This window comes from Acomys russatus, chromosome 31 (genome assembly GCF_903995435.1).
Source record: "Acomys russatus chromosome 31, mAcoRus1.1, whole genome shotgun sequence".
Classification (NCBI taxonomy): domain Eukaryota; kingdom Metazoa; phylum Chordata; class Mammalia; order Rodentia; family Muridae; genus Acomys; species Acomys russatus.
In genome coordinates this window covers 12,634,786-12,656,058 of record NC_067167.1, presented here as the reverse complement: position 1 = coordinate 12,656,058, position 21,273 = coordinate 12,634,786, and the positions used below count along the sequence as shown (strand labels likewise).

The window sequence follows — 21,273 nt, the reverse complement described above, 5'->3', positions numbered from 1 at the left end:
TATTACACACACACACACACTCACACACACACACATACACACACACACACACACACACACACACACACCTGCACTACTTGAACAGAGAGGAACTGAGTTTGAGAAAAGCAAAGAGCGTTCTGAAAGATTATATCCAGATTAGATATTTTAAAGATATTTTTATTCTCTCTCTCTCTCTCTCCTCTCTCTCTCTCTCTCTCTCTCTCTCTCTCTCTCTCTCTCTCTGTGTGTGTGTGTGTGTGTGTATATGTGTGTATGTGTGTGTGTGTGTGTGTGTGTGTGTGTGTGTGTGTGTGTGTGTGTGTGCAGCAGAGGCCAAAGACATGGACCTGATTTTGGATCTCCCGTACCCATGCAGGCAGCCAGGAATGGTGATATCAACTCCTTTAATCCCAGCCCTGGGGAGCGAAAGACAACAGGCCGATCCTCAGGATTTGCTGGCCAGCCAGGCTAGCTGATTCAGTGGGGTCCAGAGTCAGTGAGCCTGTCTGAAAAAATAAGATGGAGAGTGTTTGGAGAAGATACTCAGTGCTGACTTCTGCCCTTCACAAAGCCACACCCACATGTATATATGAACACACAATTAGAAATACATACATGGACATATGTTCCATCACACACACACACACACACACACACACACACACACACACAGCAATAGAATGATGTCTTTGTCATGCTCTTTGACTAGGTAGAGAGGCAAATTGGCATGAGTTGATAAGGGCCAAACTAAGGAATGTAGCCATTGCCCCCCTGGGTGGTAAAGAGGTTTTAGGAAATAATGAAATTTCCATTCCAGATAGAGAGCCTTATCAGGTTTATGTGAGGCAGACTTGAATGGAAAAAGACAGGAGGTGGGAGATCAGTTACTATGCGGCTGCTCAAATCTAGGCAAGGAGGCTTGAAAGAAAGTAATAAGAGCAAAAGAGAGAAGGAGGAAAAAATAGGTGATAGATTTAAAAATCCACAGAGATTGGTGAATGGTGGTTTGTGTAAAGTAAAGGAAAGAGGTGTTGCCTGATGTGCTAAGTTGATGAACTTCTCCAATAAACAGACTGGAGTGCCAAGCCACGTTTCCCAGCCTGCATTATCAGTGTATCTGTGTCATCAGTGCCATCAAAGAAGTCATTTAGATAGTTTCAGTGAAAAAAAAAATTAATAAAGTTAGCGTGGGGCTACCTAAATAAAATTTGTCTCAAAAGAATTTAAAAATATTAGTGGTTTTAAAATTTCAGTAGTGTAGAGTGTAATAAACACCTTCAGTAATGGCGTAAGACTTATGAAATTACAGACAATAACTTCTGACATGGGTTTTTAATTAGATGTGCTAATTTGCCTTCGCTTGGCTGCCATCTTGCTCTTCCTTTATTAAACATGTCACAGATAGACAGCCTAATAAAACTCATAAAATGGGGAACGCTCTGTCATTGAAACGTTGATATTCTCTTGTTCTTTACTAATGAAAGAGAAGCTTAATTTGTTATATGCTAATTAAGGTGACGCCAATCTTGATTAAAAACCAAGATGATACAAAAATAAAAACTGTGGGGGAGAATAAATGAAGAAGATAGAAGGTTATGACATTTAAAAAGTCATCTCTGAGAAGATATATTCTCCAAGTCAAATGGTCAGTTTCTTTTGATCTGTGAAATAATAGGTGACAAGACAAAGCAATAGAAGCATCTTAACTTCTCTTTGTTTCCAGTCCCCAGTTCCCAAGGGTGAGTACAATTAATGTGTGCTCAATGAATAAAGCAGGAGGAAGCAAAAGACAAAAGGCATCTGTCAATTATTTCCCCCAATACCAATTATGGAAACAACACTACAAATATCAGCGCTGGTGATATAATGCCAATATTGAAAGGATATTTGCAGAAAATTAGACTTCCCACTGAGTGCATCTTTTGCCAGACACTGTCCAGGATGCTGCAGACCAGTAAGGAGAAGGCAAGATCCTGCCTGCAGTTCTCAGGATAGTGAATTTTCTTTTAGGCAAGGTCTTATGGAAACCAGACTGACCTCAAACAAGTGATACAAGAAGAAGACCTGAACTTCTGGTCTCTTTGTGTCTCCCTAACAAATAATGAGTTATAGATATGAGCCACCATATCCAGTTTTATGTAGTGCTGGGGGTGGGGCTGGGACCCAAGGCATCATGTAGGTTTAGTCAATCACTCTAACAACTGAGCTAAGTCTCCAGCCCAGATAATGACTGTTAATCCCCAGCATTACTCTCTTTCAACGTCCTTTGCTGTTTAACACTCTGGTAAGCCATTAGACATTTTTAAAAATCATTTATTCATCGTTCTGCCGCCCAACAAATAACGTCAGGTACCTATTATGTGCCCGGCATTGAGGTTATAAACGTAAGTAAAACGGGCATTCTCAGTTCTAAAAAGCTTACATTCTAACTTAGGTAGCAGCCAACCCATAAGCATGAATCCACTGTATCACGACAGGCAGTGGTGCATCCTGTGGACAGTCAGGAAGCAGGAGGAATCTAGTGAGACCTTGGGGTTTTACATTGGATAACCTTGCAGCTGGTAACTGATGCCTGTGGCGGGGGTAGGACGAGGCAGCTACGGGGATACCAGGGAAGAGCATTCATGTCTGAGACAACAGCCGACTTTGACATCTCAGTAGAGCCAGGGCCTCAGAGTAGCAGGGGGAGAGAGGTAGGGAAGGGGAGATGGACGGGAAGTCAGAGCGGGTTCGGGGGGGCTGCATTCTAAAAGGTCTGCGCGAGGACTTTGCGTCTTGCAGATGGTGTTCCGTTCCTTGAAACTAATGCTCACGTTGCGTGGTGCAGACATCCATACCCCAAGATGACGCTAACGGACATGGGACTGTTACCGGTTCACTGCACTCTGTCTGAGCCTCGCGCGTCAGCCCACTATTCCGGATTGGGGTGCTTTTATTTTCTGAGTCGACCGTGCACGCCAGGGTACAACCAGAATAACAGCTCAAGGGGAATCTGCCAGTTTCTGAGGGTTGCTTCGGTCTAAGTCAGCCTATTTTTATCATGATACATGAGCCTGGCATCTTGGCTTTCACAGCATTTCTTCAGTAAACCTGACTCACATACAAAGTCAGCTTCTCGTTGACGCCACTTGAAGCCACTGTGAAGCAAGAACAGGATCAGCTGATAGAAACGCTTTTGTCAGTGTGGGCGACGCGACGACGAAATCTTATAGCATGCACGCATTATTACCGTATATAAGCAGTGCAAAGCATTGTGGGGCAGGCACAAGCTCCTGATCTTGTTTGATTATCACCTTAGGGTTTCAGACGCTGGACCACGAAGATCAGATTGCTTTGCTCAAAGGGTCCGCAGTCGAAGCCATGTTCCTCCGTTCAGCAGAGATTTTCAATAAGAAACTTCCCGCTGGACATGCAGACCTGTTGGAAGAAAGAATCCGAAAGTGTGGTAAGTGATACAGTTGAAGAGTTTATTAATCCGAGTAAAATTGGCACACATACCCTGAAGATGGGCGCTAATCTACCAGGCAACGTTACCCCGGCCTCGTGCCTAGCATGAAGAACCACTATAAAAGATACAGGTTAAATAGCGGGGAGTTTCAGAACCTTGACTCAAAACTCCTTTCTGTAACAGCAAAATATTTCCTTGAACTAAGATGAAGACTTTTGAAATAGTAAAAATTTCATCTGATTAAAAATAGTACAACAGCCGGGTGATGATGGCACACACCTTTAATCGCAGCACTCAGAAGGCAGAAGCGGGTGGATCTCTGTGAATTCTAGGCCAGCCTGGTCTAAAAAGTGAGCCCAGGACAGCCAGGGTTACACAGAGAAACCATGTCTTAAAGAAACAAACAAAAAGAAACAAACAAAAAGAAAAAAAAAAAGAAAAGAAAAGAAAAAAAATACAACAGAACCGGGTATATCTAGTTCAGAAAAAACTCATTTATTCCTAACCTATAGGTATGAAAGAAGTATCAAGCTATTATCCACTCTATTCAAAATAAAATAAGAAACAACTATAATCAGCATGTACCATGTACCAGATGCCAGCCACTGTTCTGAATAATTTACATGTTGCTTAGGCAAAGCCTAAAACCATCCTATGAAGTAGGTTCTATTGTCACCCCCCACTTTACAGGTGAAAGGGCAGAGACGGAGCAGCTCAGGTCTCCAGAGACAAATGGAAGTTGAAGTCTGAGCTCAGAAGCCATATGTCTTTTTAAAAAATTCTTTCTTGTGCAATGAATGGAACAGAACAGGGCATTGCATGCAATGGGCATTTGGCCTCCTACCGAGCTATGTCCTCTATCGCCAGATGCCGTACATTTAAATCAATACACCATACTACCCCTTATGAGACAAAGTGGAATCATCCTGTAGGCAATTCAGTTTAACTTATTATGTGTGTGTTGGGGGCGAGTGTGGAGGTGTGTGTGTGTAGTGGGGACAACCCAGCACGTACTTCTTGGGGTAGATGCTTAACTGCCTAAGAAACATCTAGAGGACTAACGAGAGGCAGAACGGACACGTGAGGCAAGGTTTGTCTTCAGCTGTGTTTTCTGCCACTTGCTTTCCTGATGGGTCTTCCCAGGTGTCAGAGCGCCTGGCTTTTCCCTCCCTGAAAACGAAGCAGCAGGGAGTCGTTTCTCCAGACCTTCCAGAAGTGGTTGTTCTGAGGGATCAGCAGAGTGTACGCTGAGGGCGCAGGTGGTGTGGGTCAGGAGCTCTGCTGTGCCCCGCACTCTCCTCCTCAAGTTGTTGAAAGTTCATCCAGATGCCTCGGAGCAAAGACGGGTGGGCTTTCTTCCACAGAAGTTAAAATGCTTCTGAGCAGAAATCTGAAGAGGAATTAGTGGTCTCTTGTCTCTCTGTCTCTGTCCCTCCCTCCTTCCCTAAGAGGAAAATTATCAATGTTATAAAAGTTGTTTCGGCATGATCTATTAGTGGGGTTATTCATTGTGGTATGCAAAGTGTAAGCTTTGTGTCTTAGAAGAAGAAAATGCCAGGATGAGATTAAATATTCAAGGGATTAATTGATGGAAATTTCTCTGAAAAAAAATAAAAGGCAGTGGGGAGTGGGGTGCGGTGGGAAGCAGATTTCTTGAAAGAAAGCCTTTCCTCCACCATGTTGGTCCGATGACTGTGGGTGGGGAGAGGAAGGCTTGAGTGGGGCGAGGCTCAGAGCACAATGCTGAGGAGGAGGTCTAAGCTAGGCTAAGGAGAGGGACGAGATCATAGATCTCACAGCCCACAAGAACATGCTGGCCGGGATCAACCAGTGGCCGGAACACAAAACACACCAGCGTGTTCTTAACATTCCCAGGGGAGAAGCTCTCGGGCCCTACTATGTGCCTTTGTAAAGGAAGGACTGAGTGGGGCATCAACATAGCCCACATCTTGCATTGTATGTGTATGTATGTGTGTGTGTGTGCTTTGTGTGTGTGTGTGTGTAATTTGTTCTTTGCGACACATAGAGATAGATTTTATTAACCCTGTACCAGACACAGACCCTGTCAATACCAATACATCGCTAAAAGCCGCGGTGCCCAGCTTTTTGACAAGCTGCGATCTAACCCTCCAGCTCACTCACTTCTTCAACTCTGACCCCAGCGACTCTTTCTTTTACAGAGCTTCCATCCATTAAGCCGTCATCCCTCCCCCCGCCACCCCCAAGTCCTCCACCCCTGGCTCAGCTTCCTCTTCCCTTGGTGTGCATATGTCTGTGTTGGTGTGTGAGTGCGGGGGCGTGTGTCATGGTGGACCTGTTGGAGGTTAGGGGATGGTCTCCAATACGGTCCTCACCTTTTCGCTTGTTTGGGACAGGGTCTCTCTTATTTACTGCCGCACTGGGCTAGCCACTCTGCAAGCTTTCAGCAACTCTCCCACCTGACTCCTGTCCCTCAGTGAGGGTGTGGTGAGATTAAAGTTGCTTGTTCAACCGTGTCTGGTGGGTTTAGGGTTCTGAACTCACGTGTTCTGGCTTGCGCAGCAAACCCTTCACCCACCATGCCATCTGCTATCTTAACATAACCGTACTGCTTGTTTTCCCGACCTCGTTTCCCTCAGCACTTAGCTCCAGATTTCTGCTCCATCAATATGACCCTTTCTTGGATTGTTGGCTGGACATTGTATTCAACTCTTTGCTTATTTTGGGAATGTGTGTGTGTGTGTGTGTGTTTTTTAAAGATTTATTTATTTATAATTTATACAGTATTCTGCCCAAATGTGCACCTGCACACCACAAGAGGGCACCAGATCTCATTGTAGATGGTTGTGAGCCACCATGTGCTTGCTGGGAATTGAACTCAGGACCTTTGGGTGAACAGCCAGTGCTCTTAACCTCTGAGCCATCTCCCCAGCCCAGGAAAGTGGTTTTGAGACAGGTTCTCATGTAGCTCGGGCTTGCCTTGAACTCACTGTGCGACAAAAGATGGGCTTGAACTTTTCATGCCCCTGCCTTTACTTCTGAGTCCTAGGATTTCAGCCATGAGCCAGCACGCTTGCTTTATGCTGTGCGGGGGAGTTCAATCCAGGGCTTTTCTTCGTGTGCACTAAGCGAGCGTCAAGCTACCTCTCTTTGCTTTTTACTCACCTGCCCGAGTACAACTCACTACTTGCTTTAGCCTGAAAACTAAGACGGCTTGGTAGGCTCCCTTTATGGTGCTGACCGTGCATTTCAAGCACAATCAAGAACAAGAACTCTCAACCTATCACTCTCCCCCAGTCACTCATAAGCTTATGTGAAACCAATCGCCTTGTGCTTCTTCAAACTTTCAACACCTCTCCTTCTTTATTCTTAACTAATGACTTTGTTGGGAAAGGCAGATTTTAAAAACATACCATGTTCTCAGCTGAAAGTGCCGGCTTTACATTAAAGCACGGTGGTGGTCCCAACCTCGCCTGGCCCACTTTCTGCTTTGGACATTGGCAGTATCTGGGAGGTATTTCTGATTGCCACATGGAGGGGAAAGAGACTCTACGAGCATCTGATGGGTAGGAGCTAGACCCCTCCACTGCTAGCAAATAACTTATGCAGCTCAAGACGGCAGGCTGTGCCGAGATTGAGAAACTCTGCTGTAGAAGGATCCTGAGCTCTGGTGCCATTTAACAGGGCTGTTATGTGTGATGCTGCCAGCAGCGAAGGCTGGGGAAATGTTGAGTGGCGTGGCACCATGCGGAGGTCTTTCTATGCAGCTGCTCAGTTGGCTCTGAACAGACACATGGTGAATACTGGGGTCGCCCTGCACATGTACAGTTGTTGAGGGCACAGACAGCAGACAGTCTGGGCTTTTTCCTTTCGGGAACTGTGGACTGGTAGAGAAAGTGGAGGAGCTTAAGTGAGGGGCACTATGCAAATTGGAGCACAGAAGAGTGCTCGCTTTCCTGTGAAAGCGTACTCAATCAATAGGCTCAAAAATCAAGGAATGGCTCATGAAGGATGGTTAGGAATGTGTCAAGCAAGGAACATCTACGGCTACAGTAACGCTGGCACAGCAAATTCAAGGACGTGGCAAAACAAGAGCACGTCCATGTCCAGCCCTCACAAGTGCCCTGATATTGTAGAAAGTATTATTTATGAAGCTGAAAATGCATTAGACTATTAAGGACATTGGATGCGACAAAAGTAGCTTTAATTCCTGTACAATGGAAAACCTTAATGATATTCCTAATGGATCCGTCATGATCTTAGTTCTACCACAGAAAGGTCCTTCCGGCTGTAACAGAAATGCAGAGTTGAAGGGGCTGAGTAGGAGCAAGGAGACATAATAATACAGACAGAGATGGAATCTTGAAATGAGGGATGATGGGCTTTTCTGGGTTGGGTACATGTCAGAGTCTAAACAAACAAATAAACAAACAAACAAATCCTTTACTTACAATGTTGCAAGTTCCAGAACTGTGATTTTTCAAGTTTCTGTGAAAGTTCAGGGATAAAGTTTTCTAGAACATAATCTATGTCAATAAATATGCATGCCTTTAGTTTATAATAAGAAACTGTCTCCAAATACCAACCGCATATTACGGCAGTGAAAACCACCTCAACTCACACGCTGCCTCCTACTTTGTTATCTATAATGGTGTTTCTTCCACTTATTAATATGTATGAGTTCGCTGCTCCCAGTGGATTCTCAGAACATTGTCCCCGTTCTCATGCCACCTCAAAACCTGATCTTGCGAGATGACCTTTAAGAATAACTTTCTACCCCATGCTAATGTAGCAATTCTTACTTCTATTATATATTATTTCTAGAATAACACAGCCTTTCAAAGCTGCCCGGTTGATGCCTACGGAAGTCGTTAAAGAATACAATGTAAAAATTAACTTTCTTGTTGTGCAAATTCACACTCTTTTCTATTATTATACCCAAATTATATACACAACGAAAGCATTTCCTAAGATGTTGTTGGTTAAAGGGAGCTACTGTGTTTATTTCTGTTCATCGAAGCTACAGGACTTGTATCTGACACGGCCTGTTGTGCGGTTGTTTCTATACAATTTGACTGAGTCAATGGTTTTATTCCTAATGTACTATTGTAATGCAAACTAGGCTTCTAAGCTGAACATTTTAATAAAAAACAAGTATAGTTATAAAATACTATAAAACATGGCAGGACTGAGATGGGCTTGCTAATGCTAATGAATGTTCATTTCAAATAATAAGGTACTGGGCAATAACCTCATAAAACAAAACAAGTTGTTCTGTTTGCTTCAACTTTAAGTAAATCCTAAAATTTACAGGACTTTTGGGGGGGGTGTCATTTTTTTCTTTCTAATTCCCACAATAGATATAAGTTAAATATCCAACTCAAAAGTATTTTTCAGGATGACAGTCTATCCCAAGATTTTGAATGTCTTTTTCTCCCCCCTGCTGTATTATCTCGTAAGTAGTCTCAGCGGGCTCCAGAGGTGGGAGTCATGTCCCTGTGTGCCAAGGCTGCACAGCTAATCAGCAGATGGGTGAGAGAAGAGTGTAGTGTCCCAGAAGGGCTCTTTCTGTATTGCTCCTGTCATTTGCCAAGGTCTAACCTCTGACTGGGTTTTAGCCAGTTGGGATAAATCCCAGTAAATCACGTGGTTGCCCTCCAGCAGTAGCTAGTGATGTCAAGTTGCTTCTCTGTGAATGATTACAGCTGTCAAGGGCAGAGAAACAAGGTCTTCCTGGTAAGCATGGTGAAGCAGTAGCCAGGCCTAGGGCCCTGCTAGAGGATACTTTGTGTGGGAAAGCACCCACACGCGGCCTCGGTTCTGTCCTCTGAAACAGGTACAGCTACGCTTCCCAGAGAAACAGGTAATCCGATGCTGAGTTCAGGTACTGCCTTTCAAAGGCGCAAAGCTCTAAGTGTTTATAAGAAGGGCAGGTGCACTAGGCGGTGGTGGTGCATGCCTTTAATCCCAGCACTTGGGAAGTAGAGGCTGGTGGATTGCTGTGAGTTCGAGGCCAGCCTGGTCTACAAAGTGAGTCCAGGACAGCAAAGGCTACACAGAGAAACTCTGTCTCGAAAAACCAAAGGAAAAAAAAGAAAAAGAAAGGCAGATGCTTAATTAACTCAGCTTATATTCTTACCTGCTCAAATTCTACTTTTCACAGTGATCACACGTAAAATTTGACACAGACAATTTGAGGCTGACTTACAGAAAGAGATTTTCTTCCCATGAGGAAGTATATTTTCAGCATCTCTGGGCAGATCTGTTGTTCCTCTCTGAGACCTTGCACTTGCTCAGCCTTAGATGATATGTCTGCATTTACATATCTGCTTCTGTTAATTGCTGGGGGCCTTGTCATCCTGGCACTACTGTGATGCCCAGTGCCCACTAGGTATACCAATACGGATGGATTCTTGTTTTTAATTTAATCAGAAACCTGCCTGTCCAAACCCTGGCAAGTCCTAACCACCAGGAAGATCTAATGTGACTGAATAAATGCTTGCTGCAAGGACTAGTGCAAAAATTATTATTTATTAACATTTTGAATTAACCATTTTAAAATTGTTAGACTGATTAAAAGCTTTTTTTAAAAAAAATTAACGCCAGAAAAAAAAATTAAGATCAGTAATCAAGGCACAAATGATTCACTTGGTGAAGAGGTTAGCAGCTGAAATGTATTTTAGTATAAGAATGCTTTCACAGTCTTTTCACAAGTGTACTCAGGGTTATTGTACTTGCGGTTGCATGTGCCACAGTGCACGTGTCGAGGTCCAAGGCAGTTTTATGGAGTTGGTTCTCTCCTCCCACTTTTACGTGGGTCCTAGGAATTGAACTTGGGAAGTCTGGCCTGCCAAGCAAGTGCCTTTACCTGTTGAGCCATCCCTCTGGCCCTTCCGTTGCCCAAAGACACCTCTCACCTTTATGACATTTTCTAGCTATGTTGTCTAGCTTTGTCACAAGGAACCAGAAAAATACAATACTGTCTAACTGGACAAAAGATGTATGAATGCCTGCGCCTCCATTATTAGAGCTACATTTCAGAGATGGCTAAGGGGCGCCTGTGGTGCAGCCTTCCCAGACAAGGCTGAACGGAGATATAGTCATTCCTTGCACCTTCACACATTTGTGCATAGTGTTCATACTTCGGGGAGAAGGAGAGCTATGGTTTGGATAGTGTGAGAGAACTGAATAGGGAGAAGAAAGCAACATTTGAACTTGGATACAGCACTCCACTTTAGCAGGGGCCTTGCATTATAGGTCAGGGGGAGAAACCCTGAAGACAAACTGTATGGGTCATTTGTTAGACACATTATCAGTAAGATCTTGGGTGACGATAACAGAAAATCCATCTGAAAGTGGCCCTAAAAGGAGAGGAGATGAGGAGCTGGGGCTGTGGACATGGCTGTCAGTGAAGTGCCTGCCATGCAAGCATAAAGGCCTGAGCTGAGCATCCATGTGGAAAGCTGGGTGCATATGCCTGGGATCCCAGTTCTGGGGAGGCAGAGACAGGCTTCCTGGAGCCTATTGGCCAGGCTCATCTTACCAAATCAGTGGGCTGCAGGTTCAGTGGTGCAGGAAGGTAACCAGTGTTGACTTCTGGCCTATGCACATGCTCACGCGCGCGCACGCGCGCGCGCGCACACACGTGCAGCACCCACATTGCGCTCTCTCTCTCTCTCTCTTGTCTTGTTGTTTGGTTTGGTTTATGTTTTCTGGGACAGGGTTTCTCTCTATAGCAGCCTTAGCTGCCATGAAACTCCCTGTGTAGACTAGGCTTGCCTTGAAGTCACAGAGATCCACCTGCCTCTATGTCCCAAGTGCTGGGATTACAGGCGTGAGCCACCATACTTGACTCATACTTGCTTTTCAAAGCAAGGAAATAAGGACTGGTGACGTAGCTTGGTGGTAGAATTCTTGTCAGGCATGTGCTGAACCCCTGAGGTGGATCCCTAGGAAAAAGAGTTAGTTCAAAGGAAAAAAACAGGAAGAGGCAGCAGCAGAAGCCGTTAACTTGGGGGCTCAGTGCACTCTGAGAAACTCTTCTATTTGGTTCTGTCTCTGCCTGTTTCTGTCTCTGTCTGTCTGTCTGTCTCTCCCTCTGCCGAGTTATGGGGATGGGACCGACAGTGGCTGGATCTTGGGCTGGAGCAAGCTAAACTTTAGGATTCCGGATGAGTTGTCATGCATTTGTCAGGAAACCGCTAGGGCGGGGAAAACAGTTTGGGGGGAAAAACCCTGAAAACATTCGTAGGCTTGGATGCTATGTTCAGGTCTATATTTAACCTCTATGCTATTGAGATGGCTTCATTTCTAGGAAAACTCCAAATTACATGATTTTGAGCAAATAGCATCGCTTTAAATAAGATGTGCACTCTATCTTGAAATCACCAATAATAAATCATACAGAGGCATCTAATGTACTGGAAACTGGGGCTAACATGATACACACCGTTGCATATAATACATATTCCCATACCTAAAGAAGCTGCTTGTGTTTTTATTCCTGATTAATACTAGGAAGTTAATCAGGAAGCAAATGATTTATTTTAAAAAGCACAGTGGTGGAGACCTTGCCTGACACCTAGGAGGCCTCCGGGTTTGATCCCCCAGAACACAAAACAAAGACAAGCAAAGCACAGTGGCACAGTGGTATTTTGCTATGGGTATTCTGATCAGTGTTCCTGATCCTTGAATAACAAATTAATCAATCACAGAGCCCCACCCCCACCCCTCAGCCAAAGGGAAAACAAGAAACAGAGGAGGTGCAGAAATAAACTATTTTTCTTTTTACAACTCAGACTTTTTCAGACAGAGACTGCGGTTGAATTAGGGGGGAAAAAACCCGCCCTCCCAGTTTGTGGCGGGGGGGGGGGGGGGGGGGGGGGGGTGAAGGGAGGAAGAGGAGGGAGGGAGCTGCGATCTGGATATACAGAGAATAAATAAACAGAAGAAAAAAGAAAATAGCACCTTCTTGTGGCCAACGTTGAGACAACTGGTCCTAAGCACGGGGGGGGGGGGGGGGGGGGGGGGGGGGGGGGGGGGGGGGGGGGGGGGGGGGGGGGGGGGGGGGGGGGGGGGGGGGGGGGGGGGGGGGGGGGGGGGGGGGGGGGGGGGGGGGGGGGGGGGGGGGGGGGGGGGGGGGGAGGGGGGGAGAAACAAAAGTAGGTTATTAGAAGTGGGAAGCCGGAAAATAGGGAAGGACTGCCCCCTTCAGGATGATGTTGTTATTACGCCTTTATACAGGACTGTGTTGGTTTTCAACTATTTGGAACACTCTTGGTGTTTACCCTACTGTCCTCGGTAATGGTGCTGACTGCAATTCCTAGAGACGACTTACGCTTGATTTGTCTTGTAGGAAAACTAACTTTTGAAGCCCACATATCACCCTTTTTTTTTTTTTTTTAACATTTTTCTACATCCCCAGCTTCTACAACATGTTACAAAATAAAAGAATTGTAGTAAAGAATTTTAACTTATTTTCCCCCCAAAACCTCATCAACTATAATTAGTTGGTGCAACATCATTAGAAGGTGAGGATTTAGAAGGATGGACCAGGCAACTTGACGATCAAAGATGGATTCTAAACACTGAACATCTTTGGATAAGCTGACTTGGATAGTATCTGTAAATCCCATCACATTTAAAGTTATGGCCTGGGGCCCGTGAGAGGGTGCAGTAGTTGAAGGAGCTTGCCAAAAAGCCCGATCATCTGAGTTCGATCCCAGGGACCGACAAGGTTGAGGGAAGGTACCCACTCCAAGAAGCTGTGCTCTAATCTCTACATGTGTAATGTAGCATGTGTGTGTACACACACACAAACAGACACGTGTGAAAAATATTTCTATGACTTCACAGCTAAGGATTCACTCTGCTTTCCACTCTAGCTGTTTGCCTTCTGGTTACACGCCCCCAAGGAGACAAGTTGCACAGGCGTCAGGAGACATCTGTTCACAGATCGGCACTCTCAAAAGCGACTTCTTGGAACGAGCCAGTCATTCATAAACTCGTCAGCGATTCGAAATAATAAAAAATGAAACCGCTCATCCACACAGTTGGATTATTCAAAATGAGCAAAAGTGTGTGTGATTACTGGCAAACATAATGAGTTATTCTTTAACAAATATAAAAATGTATGATATGTCCTTCTGTGGCATTTCTTTGCTTGGTCCTTAGTCTATTTAATGATCTATAGAGATGGTGACACTGGAAACACAGGTGTAGGAAGTGGAAAGTGTATTCCTGTCCACACATACTGGTAAAGACATGAATATACTCTGGCTAGAAACAGATTGTTTTGGTAGGCATATCCATTATTTCAAATGAGCCAGGCGTAGCAGTGCACACTTGTAATCTCAGCATTTGAGAGGCAGAGGCAGGTGGGTCCCTGTGAATTCAAGGCCAGCCTGGTCTACAGAGTAAGTTTCAGGACAGCCAGGGCTACTCAGAGAAACCCTGTCTTGAAACTCCACCTCCCCCCTTTCAAAAACCAATTAATCCAAATGTATTTTGAATACATTTCAAAAAGAAAATAATTGTTCCACATAAATTTGTTAGAAAATTTAAAATCTTTCAAGAATGTACTAAGGTTCCTTTTTTTAGAAGATTAAAAACAAAATAGTAAAGTTGTGGCCTAGGCATGAACTTCAAGTAATCCTTCCCAGTGGGTGCAGACCCTGCATATGGAAGGTATGTGAAGACAGCCTCCCTTGACTTTGTACAGGGTCTTGCTATGTGCCTCGGGCTGCCCACTGACCTCAACATGCATACACATATTTCCCCCCCACACACACACACGTGTCTGTGTGTGCACGTGTGTTCACCACAATAACTGAAGTGAGAAATCTTAATTGTAACTGTGCCTCTTCAACTTTCTTGCATAGGCATCTCAGATGAATATATAACCCCGATGTTTAGTTTTTACAAAAGTGTTGGGGAATTGAAAATGACCCAGGAAGAGTACGCACTACTCACGGCAATCGTCATCCTCTCTCCAGGTAATTTTACTACCACACTTGGGTTTTCTTCATACTGTTTACTTCTCTCTCAGTATAATCATACAGGTGTGTATTAAAGAAAACATAGAAAACACAGAGAGACATAAAAAGGGAGTAAGATGGCACTATTAATATTTTAATATTATTTTCAATTAGTATTTAAAACAATATTACCCATGTGGTTTCAGTACCTGCCCATTGAACCCCTTCTACATAGTGAACACGGCTCCAGACTTTAGGGGGAATTGGATAGTGCTTCTATGAGGCTATTGTTTTAGAAAAGTGAGGAAGGTAACACACTTCCTACAAAATATGTAATAATGACAGATAGACACAGTGACCATGCCTGTAATCTCTGCACCTGGGTGGCTGGTGGAGGAGGAGTACAGCTTTGAGCTCAGCCTGGGCTATACAGTGAGAATTCATCTAAAATTATATATATATATATATGAGAATGTGTGGAAAGGAGTGGGGGCGACATGGCATGTCATTAGTTGTTAGTGAGGGCTCTTCTGGGAGACTGACACTTGATCAGGGATATCAAAGAAAGTTTATTTGTTATCATGTAGCAAAGATCATTCTACCCTTTAGAAGGCTTTTGGTAAGAGGGCTGCATTATGTTCAACTATATGACTATACAGAGACAAGACTGAATCTTCACCATGTTTGCCCAGTTGTATGTTTCCAACTTTCTTGCTGTTAAAAAAAAAAAATGTAGAAGTGACTATCTCTCTGCATAAAATGCATTTTCAAACGTGACCTTAATAGTTTGGTTGCAAATAATACTGTGTTCATAGTTTGTAGAACATACTGTGCTAGCCTTGAATGATTTTTATGTGTGGTAGACAGGCAGAAGCTACTTGCTATTCTTTGGGTATTAATAATTGTGATAGAGTGGAAAAAGCCTATTGGGCAGAGCCTCCTAGACTTACAAATGTAGATCCCCCGTGGCCTAGGAAGGCTGGAACCGTCCCCCTGAGACAGCACGCTTATATTTGCTAAGTGGGCTTTTTTCAAGGGCTTTGATTGGGAAGGGAGTTTAGGGGAACTTCTGGGAGCATTTGATGTTCCATATCTTGGTCTATATGTAAGTCCATTATATATATATATATATATATATATATATATATATATATATATATATACACATATACATATATACATGTATATATATGTGTGTGTATGTACATGTAATTTTATTACATTGCAAATTTTGTACATTTAAGTATAAAACAGGTATAAACATAATTTTTTTTTTTTTTTTTTAAAAGCTCAGCCATTACTGCGGTTATTCAAAATCAGTGCTCTTCACTCTTCTCTCTTGCTATTTTATCTCAAACCCTCAAACAGACAGGCAATACATAAAGGATAGAGAGGCAGTGGAGAAGCTTCAGGAGCCGCTGCTTGAGGTGCTGCAAAAACTGTGCAAGATTCATCAGCCCCAGAACCCTCAGCACTTCGCCTGTCTCCTGGGCCGCCTGACGGAACTGCGGACATTCAACCACCACCACGCCGAGATGCTGATGTCCTGGAGGGTGAACGACCACAAGTTTACCCCACTCCTCTGCGAGATCTGGGATGTGCAGTGAGGCGCATGGGGAGGGGCTAGCTCCTGGTCCTCATGGGGACGTACATCTGATATCTGACTTTTCCTTGTTTCACTTGTACCTGGTTTGTCACAAGAATCTCAACGAATATTTATGCAGCAGTTGTATAGTTCCCACATTTGTAAATACAGGCTAGGTAGAATTGCTTTCTCTACACTTTATTTTACAAGGCTTCAGGAAACCCACCGATGCGCCCTGTTGGCCTAGTTAAATCAGTTGTTACTTCAATTCTGTCTGCCGAGCTAGGGACAGCCTCATCCGACAATATTCCATATATTTTATTAAAGAGCCATTTTCAACTGAAACAATAAACTGAACATGATAGCAACAGACTTCTCATTTGGGGAAAAAAAAATGGCAAGTATTTCTTTAAGTGATGATGGAAATCTTACTGAATTGGAGGGCAGGTAACATCCAGAAAGTAAACTCTTAACAATTGAAAAGAAATGATTCCATTCCCAGAGAAGCCATGGTTGGTATTCATTTGGGTAGCTTTCTGATCACTCAGGAAGTTAAAGATTTTCTGCATAGAATATTCCCTGAGGCAACCCCAGCCCCAGAACAGTCTGGGTCTTGAAGTCGCATGCAAAGAACTAGAGTGATGAGACAGTCTCCTAGCTGTTTGAAAATGTACACTGTGGCTTCAGCACACACAGCTCATTGGTTGGCGTGTTTTTTGTTTTTTTTTTTTTTTTTTTTTCTCCATTGTTTTCACTCCTGCAGCTGGGTGCACAGCTGTTATATACTTCCCCAAAGCAGGAACTGGTTCATTTCCTTCCTCCATTTTTCAACTGAGGCAGCCTTCTCTCCATTCTCCTGTGTCTAATACAATAAAACACCTTCTGTAAGTAAGGGGCTGGATAGCTCCCTTTCTCCTGAAGTCAGCCCAAATGGATCTTGCTTAGTAGGCAGAGTTTCTATAGAGAAATACAAAGCAATGCTAGAATCCAAACCTTGCTGCTTGGACTCTATTTGATACAACAAGGAAAGTCCTCCTTAATGTAAAGTTCTTCTGCTAAGTTCCATGCAGTATACAGAGATGGTTAGGAGCCAGTAACTACTGGGAAGGGGGTTACAAAGGGGTACAGTGGGAAGTGGGGCGGCCTAACGCAGAAATCAGAGAAATCCCAGGGTGGAGGGGAAATTTCCCCTGGGAGTCAAAGACTAGCTCCCTAGTCTATGGGCCAGGGGAGCTCAAGGCGACAGAAGAGGCAGAGACAAAGGAGAGTGGGGACTAAACACATTCTCTAAAAGACCAGAACTCGAGGAAGGAGGTAGGGAACGCCAATGTAAAATACAAACATTGATTAGAAGGATTTCATTGATCAGAGTAGAGGAAGTGGAAATGTTCAGGCCACCAGGAGAGAGACGGAAATAAGACTGAATAAATGTCTGAGTAACTGAAAGAGAAGATTCCGTTGGGGGGAACCCAGTGTGGTTTGGTGTCTCAGGATCGCAGGCAACACATGGGGGAAGTGGTGGGAAGCGGGAACTCGTGGGCACTGCAGACGGAACTTCATCCTGTTGGTCTGGATGTACTGAAGTGGCCAAAGCCCACAGTAGCAAACGCTATGCTTACCATATGGGAAAGCAACCGTGACACTGTGAGGGGTGCAGAGCTCTAGAACTCAGGGCCAGTGGGCAGCCCTGCCTTGTTCTGGTCCTGATTTCAATGGGATTGTTTTGAGTTTTTTTTTTTTTTTTTTTTTTTTTTTTCTCCATTTAGACTGTTAGCCGTGGGTTTGTCATCTATTATATTGAGGTATACTCCCTCCAGTCCTTCTCTCTCTCTCTCTCTCTCTCTCTCTCTCTCTCTCTCTCTCCCTCCCTCCCTCTCTCTCTCACCATGAAAGAATTTTGTCAAAGGCTTTTTCCTGCCATTTTTGTCGTTGTGTTTATATGATGTCTTTTCATTGATTCCGTATATTGAACCAACCCCGCATCGTTCAGTGGGGGGGCGGGGGGGAGAGAGACATCCTTTGATATTCATAGCAAGCTTCTTTAACCACATCTAAGCTATGTTATGAAGATGACGCTTGCTGGGTCCTTAGATAGCTTCAGGATGGACCAACCATGAGGTTGAAATCTCGGTTTCAACTGTCGGCTTCCTGGGGGTAGGAAATGGGGATGCAATTTTATCAGCAAAGGCCATGCTCCTCCTGCCTCTGTTGGTACCTATATATTCATGTTTCTCCCTCTCTGTCTCTCTGTCTCTGTCTCTCTCTCTAACAATAAAAACAAATCTTTCTTTTGAAAAAGATCCCAATGAGCTATCAGTCATATGTACAAGAAAACTATCCGTTCCGGAGACATCAAGAACCAGGGCACATCTGAAGCATGCTGAAAAGATGAGAGGGATGCTGTGGGCTTAATGAGATGGGTACTTGGGTAACTCGGGAGCCCTTCCTTCACTGCAGCGGCTGCAGATCCTCACTGCTAAGCCAACCCAATTTCTGAGTTCTAGCTCAGAGACGTGAGCTACACTGGGTTTTACCCCTGCTTGTTACCCCTTCTATCACTTTTTCGTGAGACTGGTCCAAAAATTGCCTACTGAGACCGTGAGCATTCTCACTCTATCTCTGGGTAGCCCCCGCCCCCTTCTGCAGCTGCCAGCAGATTTCCATTGCTATACCTGTCTGCTTTCTTGGCTTCGAACTCAGAAAGCAAAGCCTGACTTTCTTCCTCTTAGCCATCTCTCTCCAAACAACTGCCTGCCCTGGTTTTAAACTCCAATAAAATTAGTCTTGGGTTTCCGTCTTGGCCTGTTTGTGAACTCTTTCATCTATGAGTCTATGAATCTGTATAAGTAACAACCTTATTATACAAGACTAGGAAGGATGTTGTTCATCTCCTTCCACTGAAATAGGGCTTGTCTGTCTGTGTGTGTGGGGGGGAACCCTGAAGTCAGACCAAGACACTCCAAGACCACTATTTGCCCTAGAGGAACAGAGGGGCAGGAAATAAGAGACAAAGACAAGAGGTAGAGGAAGAAGAAGAAGAGAACAAGGGAAAAGAGCAAGGCGTATTTGTTTTGAGGACTGCCTCTAGATAGGGAGGAGACAGGTGTGGGCCATAGGAAAATGGGGGCTCATAATTAGTCAAGTTAATTGGATGAGCCCAAGTGGGCTTTTGATTGCTGGAATTCGGTGCTTTGATAGATGGACCTTGGGAGTCAGCTTCAGGAGGAGGACATGTAATCTAAAGTAATTAATTAATTAATTAATTTTCAAGGAAGAGGGAATATGGGAAGAAGGGCAAAGTCACATACTCCAGTGGGTTAGTGTCCCTTTGCTGTGCTGCTACCTTTGGGCCGTGGAACATGGGTGGCAGTGACAATATGCCAGCTCAGAGCTGAGGCCTCTGGAAACCTGCGTGCCTCTGCTCGCTGCTGTGCACGCTCACCATCTGCCAGGAGGAGAGGTTGCCCTGGATAGCTGTAAGACCTGCATGGGGAGACATGTGCATTGACCCAACCCATAGCCTGAAGCCACACGCACCCAATATCCCAGCGTGGCTCCCAGCTCTACAGGGCAAACCTTGCCCTGGTGCTGATGGCTCCAGCATTTGACCTCTCTCTTTGAACTTCCAAGTCCCACAGCTCCATAGTGGCTCCCTGCTGGTTTTCATCTGGGGTCACACTGTGGGCTCCTCAGCAATTCCATTCCTTATAAAAGCATTTTGATGCTAAGGTGCCTCTTCTTGAAGCACCTAGACTGATTTGTGTTTTCTAACCTGAGCACAATTCTACAGAGTTATTCACTTATTTTTATATTTATTATTTATATGTATTCTGTGTGTTTGTGTGCTTGCAGGCCAGAAGAGGGCACAAGATCTCATTATAGATGGTTGTGAGCCACCATGTGGTTGCTGGGAATTAAACTCAGGACCTTTGGAAGAACAGCCAGTGCTCTTAACCTCTGAGCCATCTCTCCAGCGCCTCCCTCCCCTCCCCCCTCTTGAGTGTAAGTTGAACCTATCGGGAATATAGAATTTGTGGAAAACATCTTGTAACCAAAGGGAATCGGAGAGTAATGCCAACAACCCAAAGCAGAGTCCACAGGGACCAAATTCTGGTTCTCTCAATTACTGTTCTATTGTGATGAAGAGGCATCATGACCAAAGCAACTCTTATAAAAGAAATCGTTTAGTTGGAGGCTTACAGTTTCAGAAGGCGAGTCTATTAGCGTCATGGTGGGGATCATGGAGGCTCTCAGGTAGGTAGAAATGGTGCTAAGAGCTACATCCTGACCCTCAGGTGGAAAGGTGGGGGAGGGGGAGGGAGAGAGACAGAGACCTGGCCTCAAAGTCCTCCCACAGCATCACAACCTTCTCCAACAAGGCCACGCCTACTCTAGCAAGGCCACACCCCCCTAATCCTTCCAAGCAGTCAACTGGGGAGAAGCATGCGACTATATGAGCCTATGAGGCATTTTCACTCAAACCACCAGACTGGTGATGTTCTTTGAAATCTCAGCTTACACTTTGCATGAAGTTAGAGCACTTTATCCTTTTTTGAGTTTTTCTGAAATGAGTTAGAAGATTATTTGTATTACGTTGTAACTAAATGTGAGGGAAACTGGAAGGTAAGTGGATGGTAAGGCAATTAGAGAAAACACGGTTTCCAAGGCACCTGTTAACATCTGTGGCATCTCCTAGATGAAGCAGGGGGCTGTACAGTGCATCTTCACGCTGCTGTTTGTGCTGTGTGGCTACATTTTTGCATCTGTTCAGATGTAGATGGTATAGCCTCCTAGAGCTCCGGCATTACCACAAGTTTGGCAGCTTTAAATCAACACTCATTTTTTCACAGTTCTGAGGGCAAGGTTGCAGCAGAGACAAGCTCCCTCCATAGGCTCCAAGAAAACCTCTTTAATCTCCCAGAATTCTTTTTTTAGTTTTATTTTTTAAAATTATTTGAGACAGGGTTTCTCTGTGTTACCTTGGCTGCCCTGGACTTGCTTTGTAGATCAGGCTGGCCTCCAACTCACAGAGATCCACATGCCTGTGTCTCCCTAGTGCTGGAATCAAAGGCGTGCATCACCATGTCCAGCTTGATCTCCCAGATTCTTAAAGTGGCTCTTGGCATCCCTTGGTTTGTGAATGTACAACTCTAACCTCTGTGCCTCCCCTATCCCATTGTGTGTGTGTGTGTGTGTGTGTGTGTGTATGTGTTTCTGTCTGTTAGTAATGAACTCTAATCTGATTTGGAGCAAAAGCCTACTTTCAAATAAAGTCCTATTTTGAGGACCTGGTGGACTTGAAT

General features: G+C 44.4%; 1 protein-coding gene across 4 annotated transcripts in view; it reads left to right on the top strand.

Annotated features, from left to right (window-relative positions):
* Window positions 1–16,359, top strand: part of Nr1h4 (nuclear receptor subfamily 1 group H member 4) — a 56,102-nt gene extending 39,743 nt beyond the window's left edge. For 2 of the 4 annotated variants that reach the window (XM_051139832.1, XM_051139833.1), the window contains exons 7-9: window positions 3,281–3,427; window positions 14,290–14,403; window positions 15,754–16,359. In XM_051139832.1, coding sequence (XP_050995789.1) covers window positions 3,281–3,427; window positions 14,290–14,403; window positions 15,754–15,992 — 500 coding nt within the window. In that variant the 3' untranslated portion in view covers window positions 15,993–16,359. The remainder of the gene's footprint in view (window positions 1–3,280; window positions 3,428–14,289; window positions 14,404–15,753) is intronic. The other 2 variants (XM_051139830.1, XM_051139829.1) reach the window with 1 other exon arrangement.
* Window positions 16,360–21,273: the final 4,914 nt, after the last annotated feature.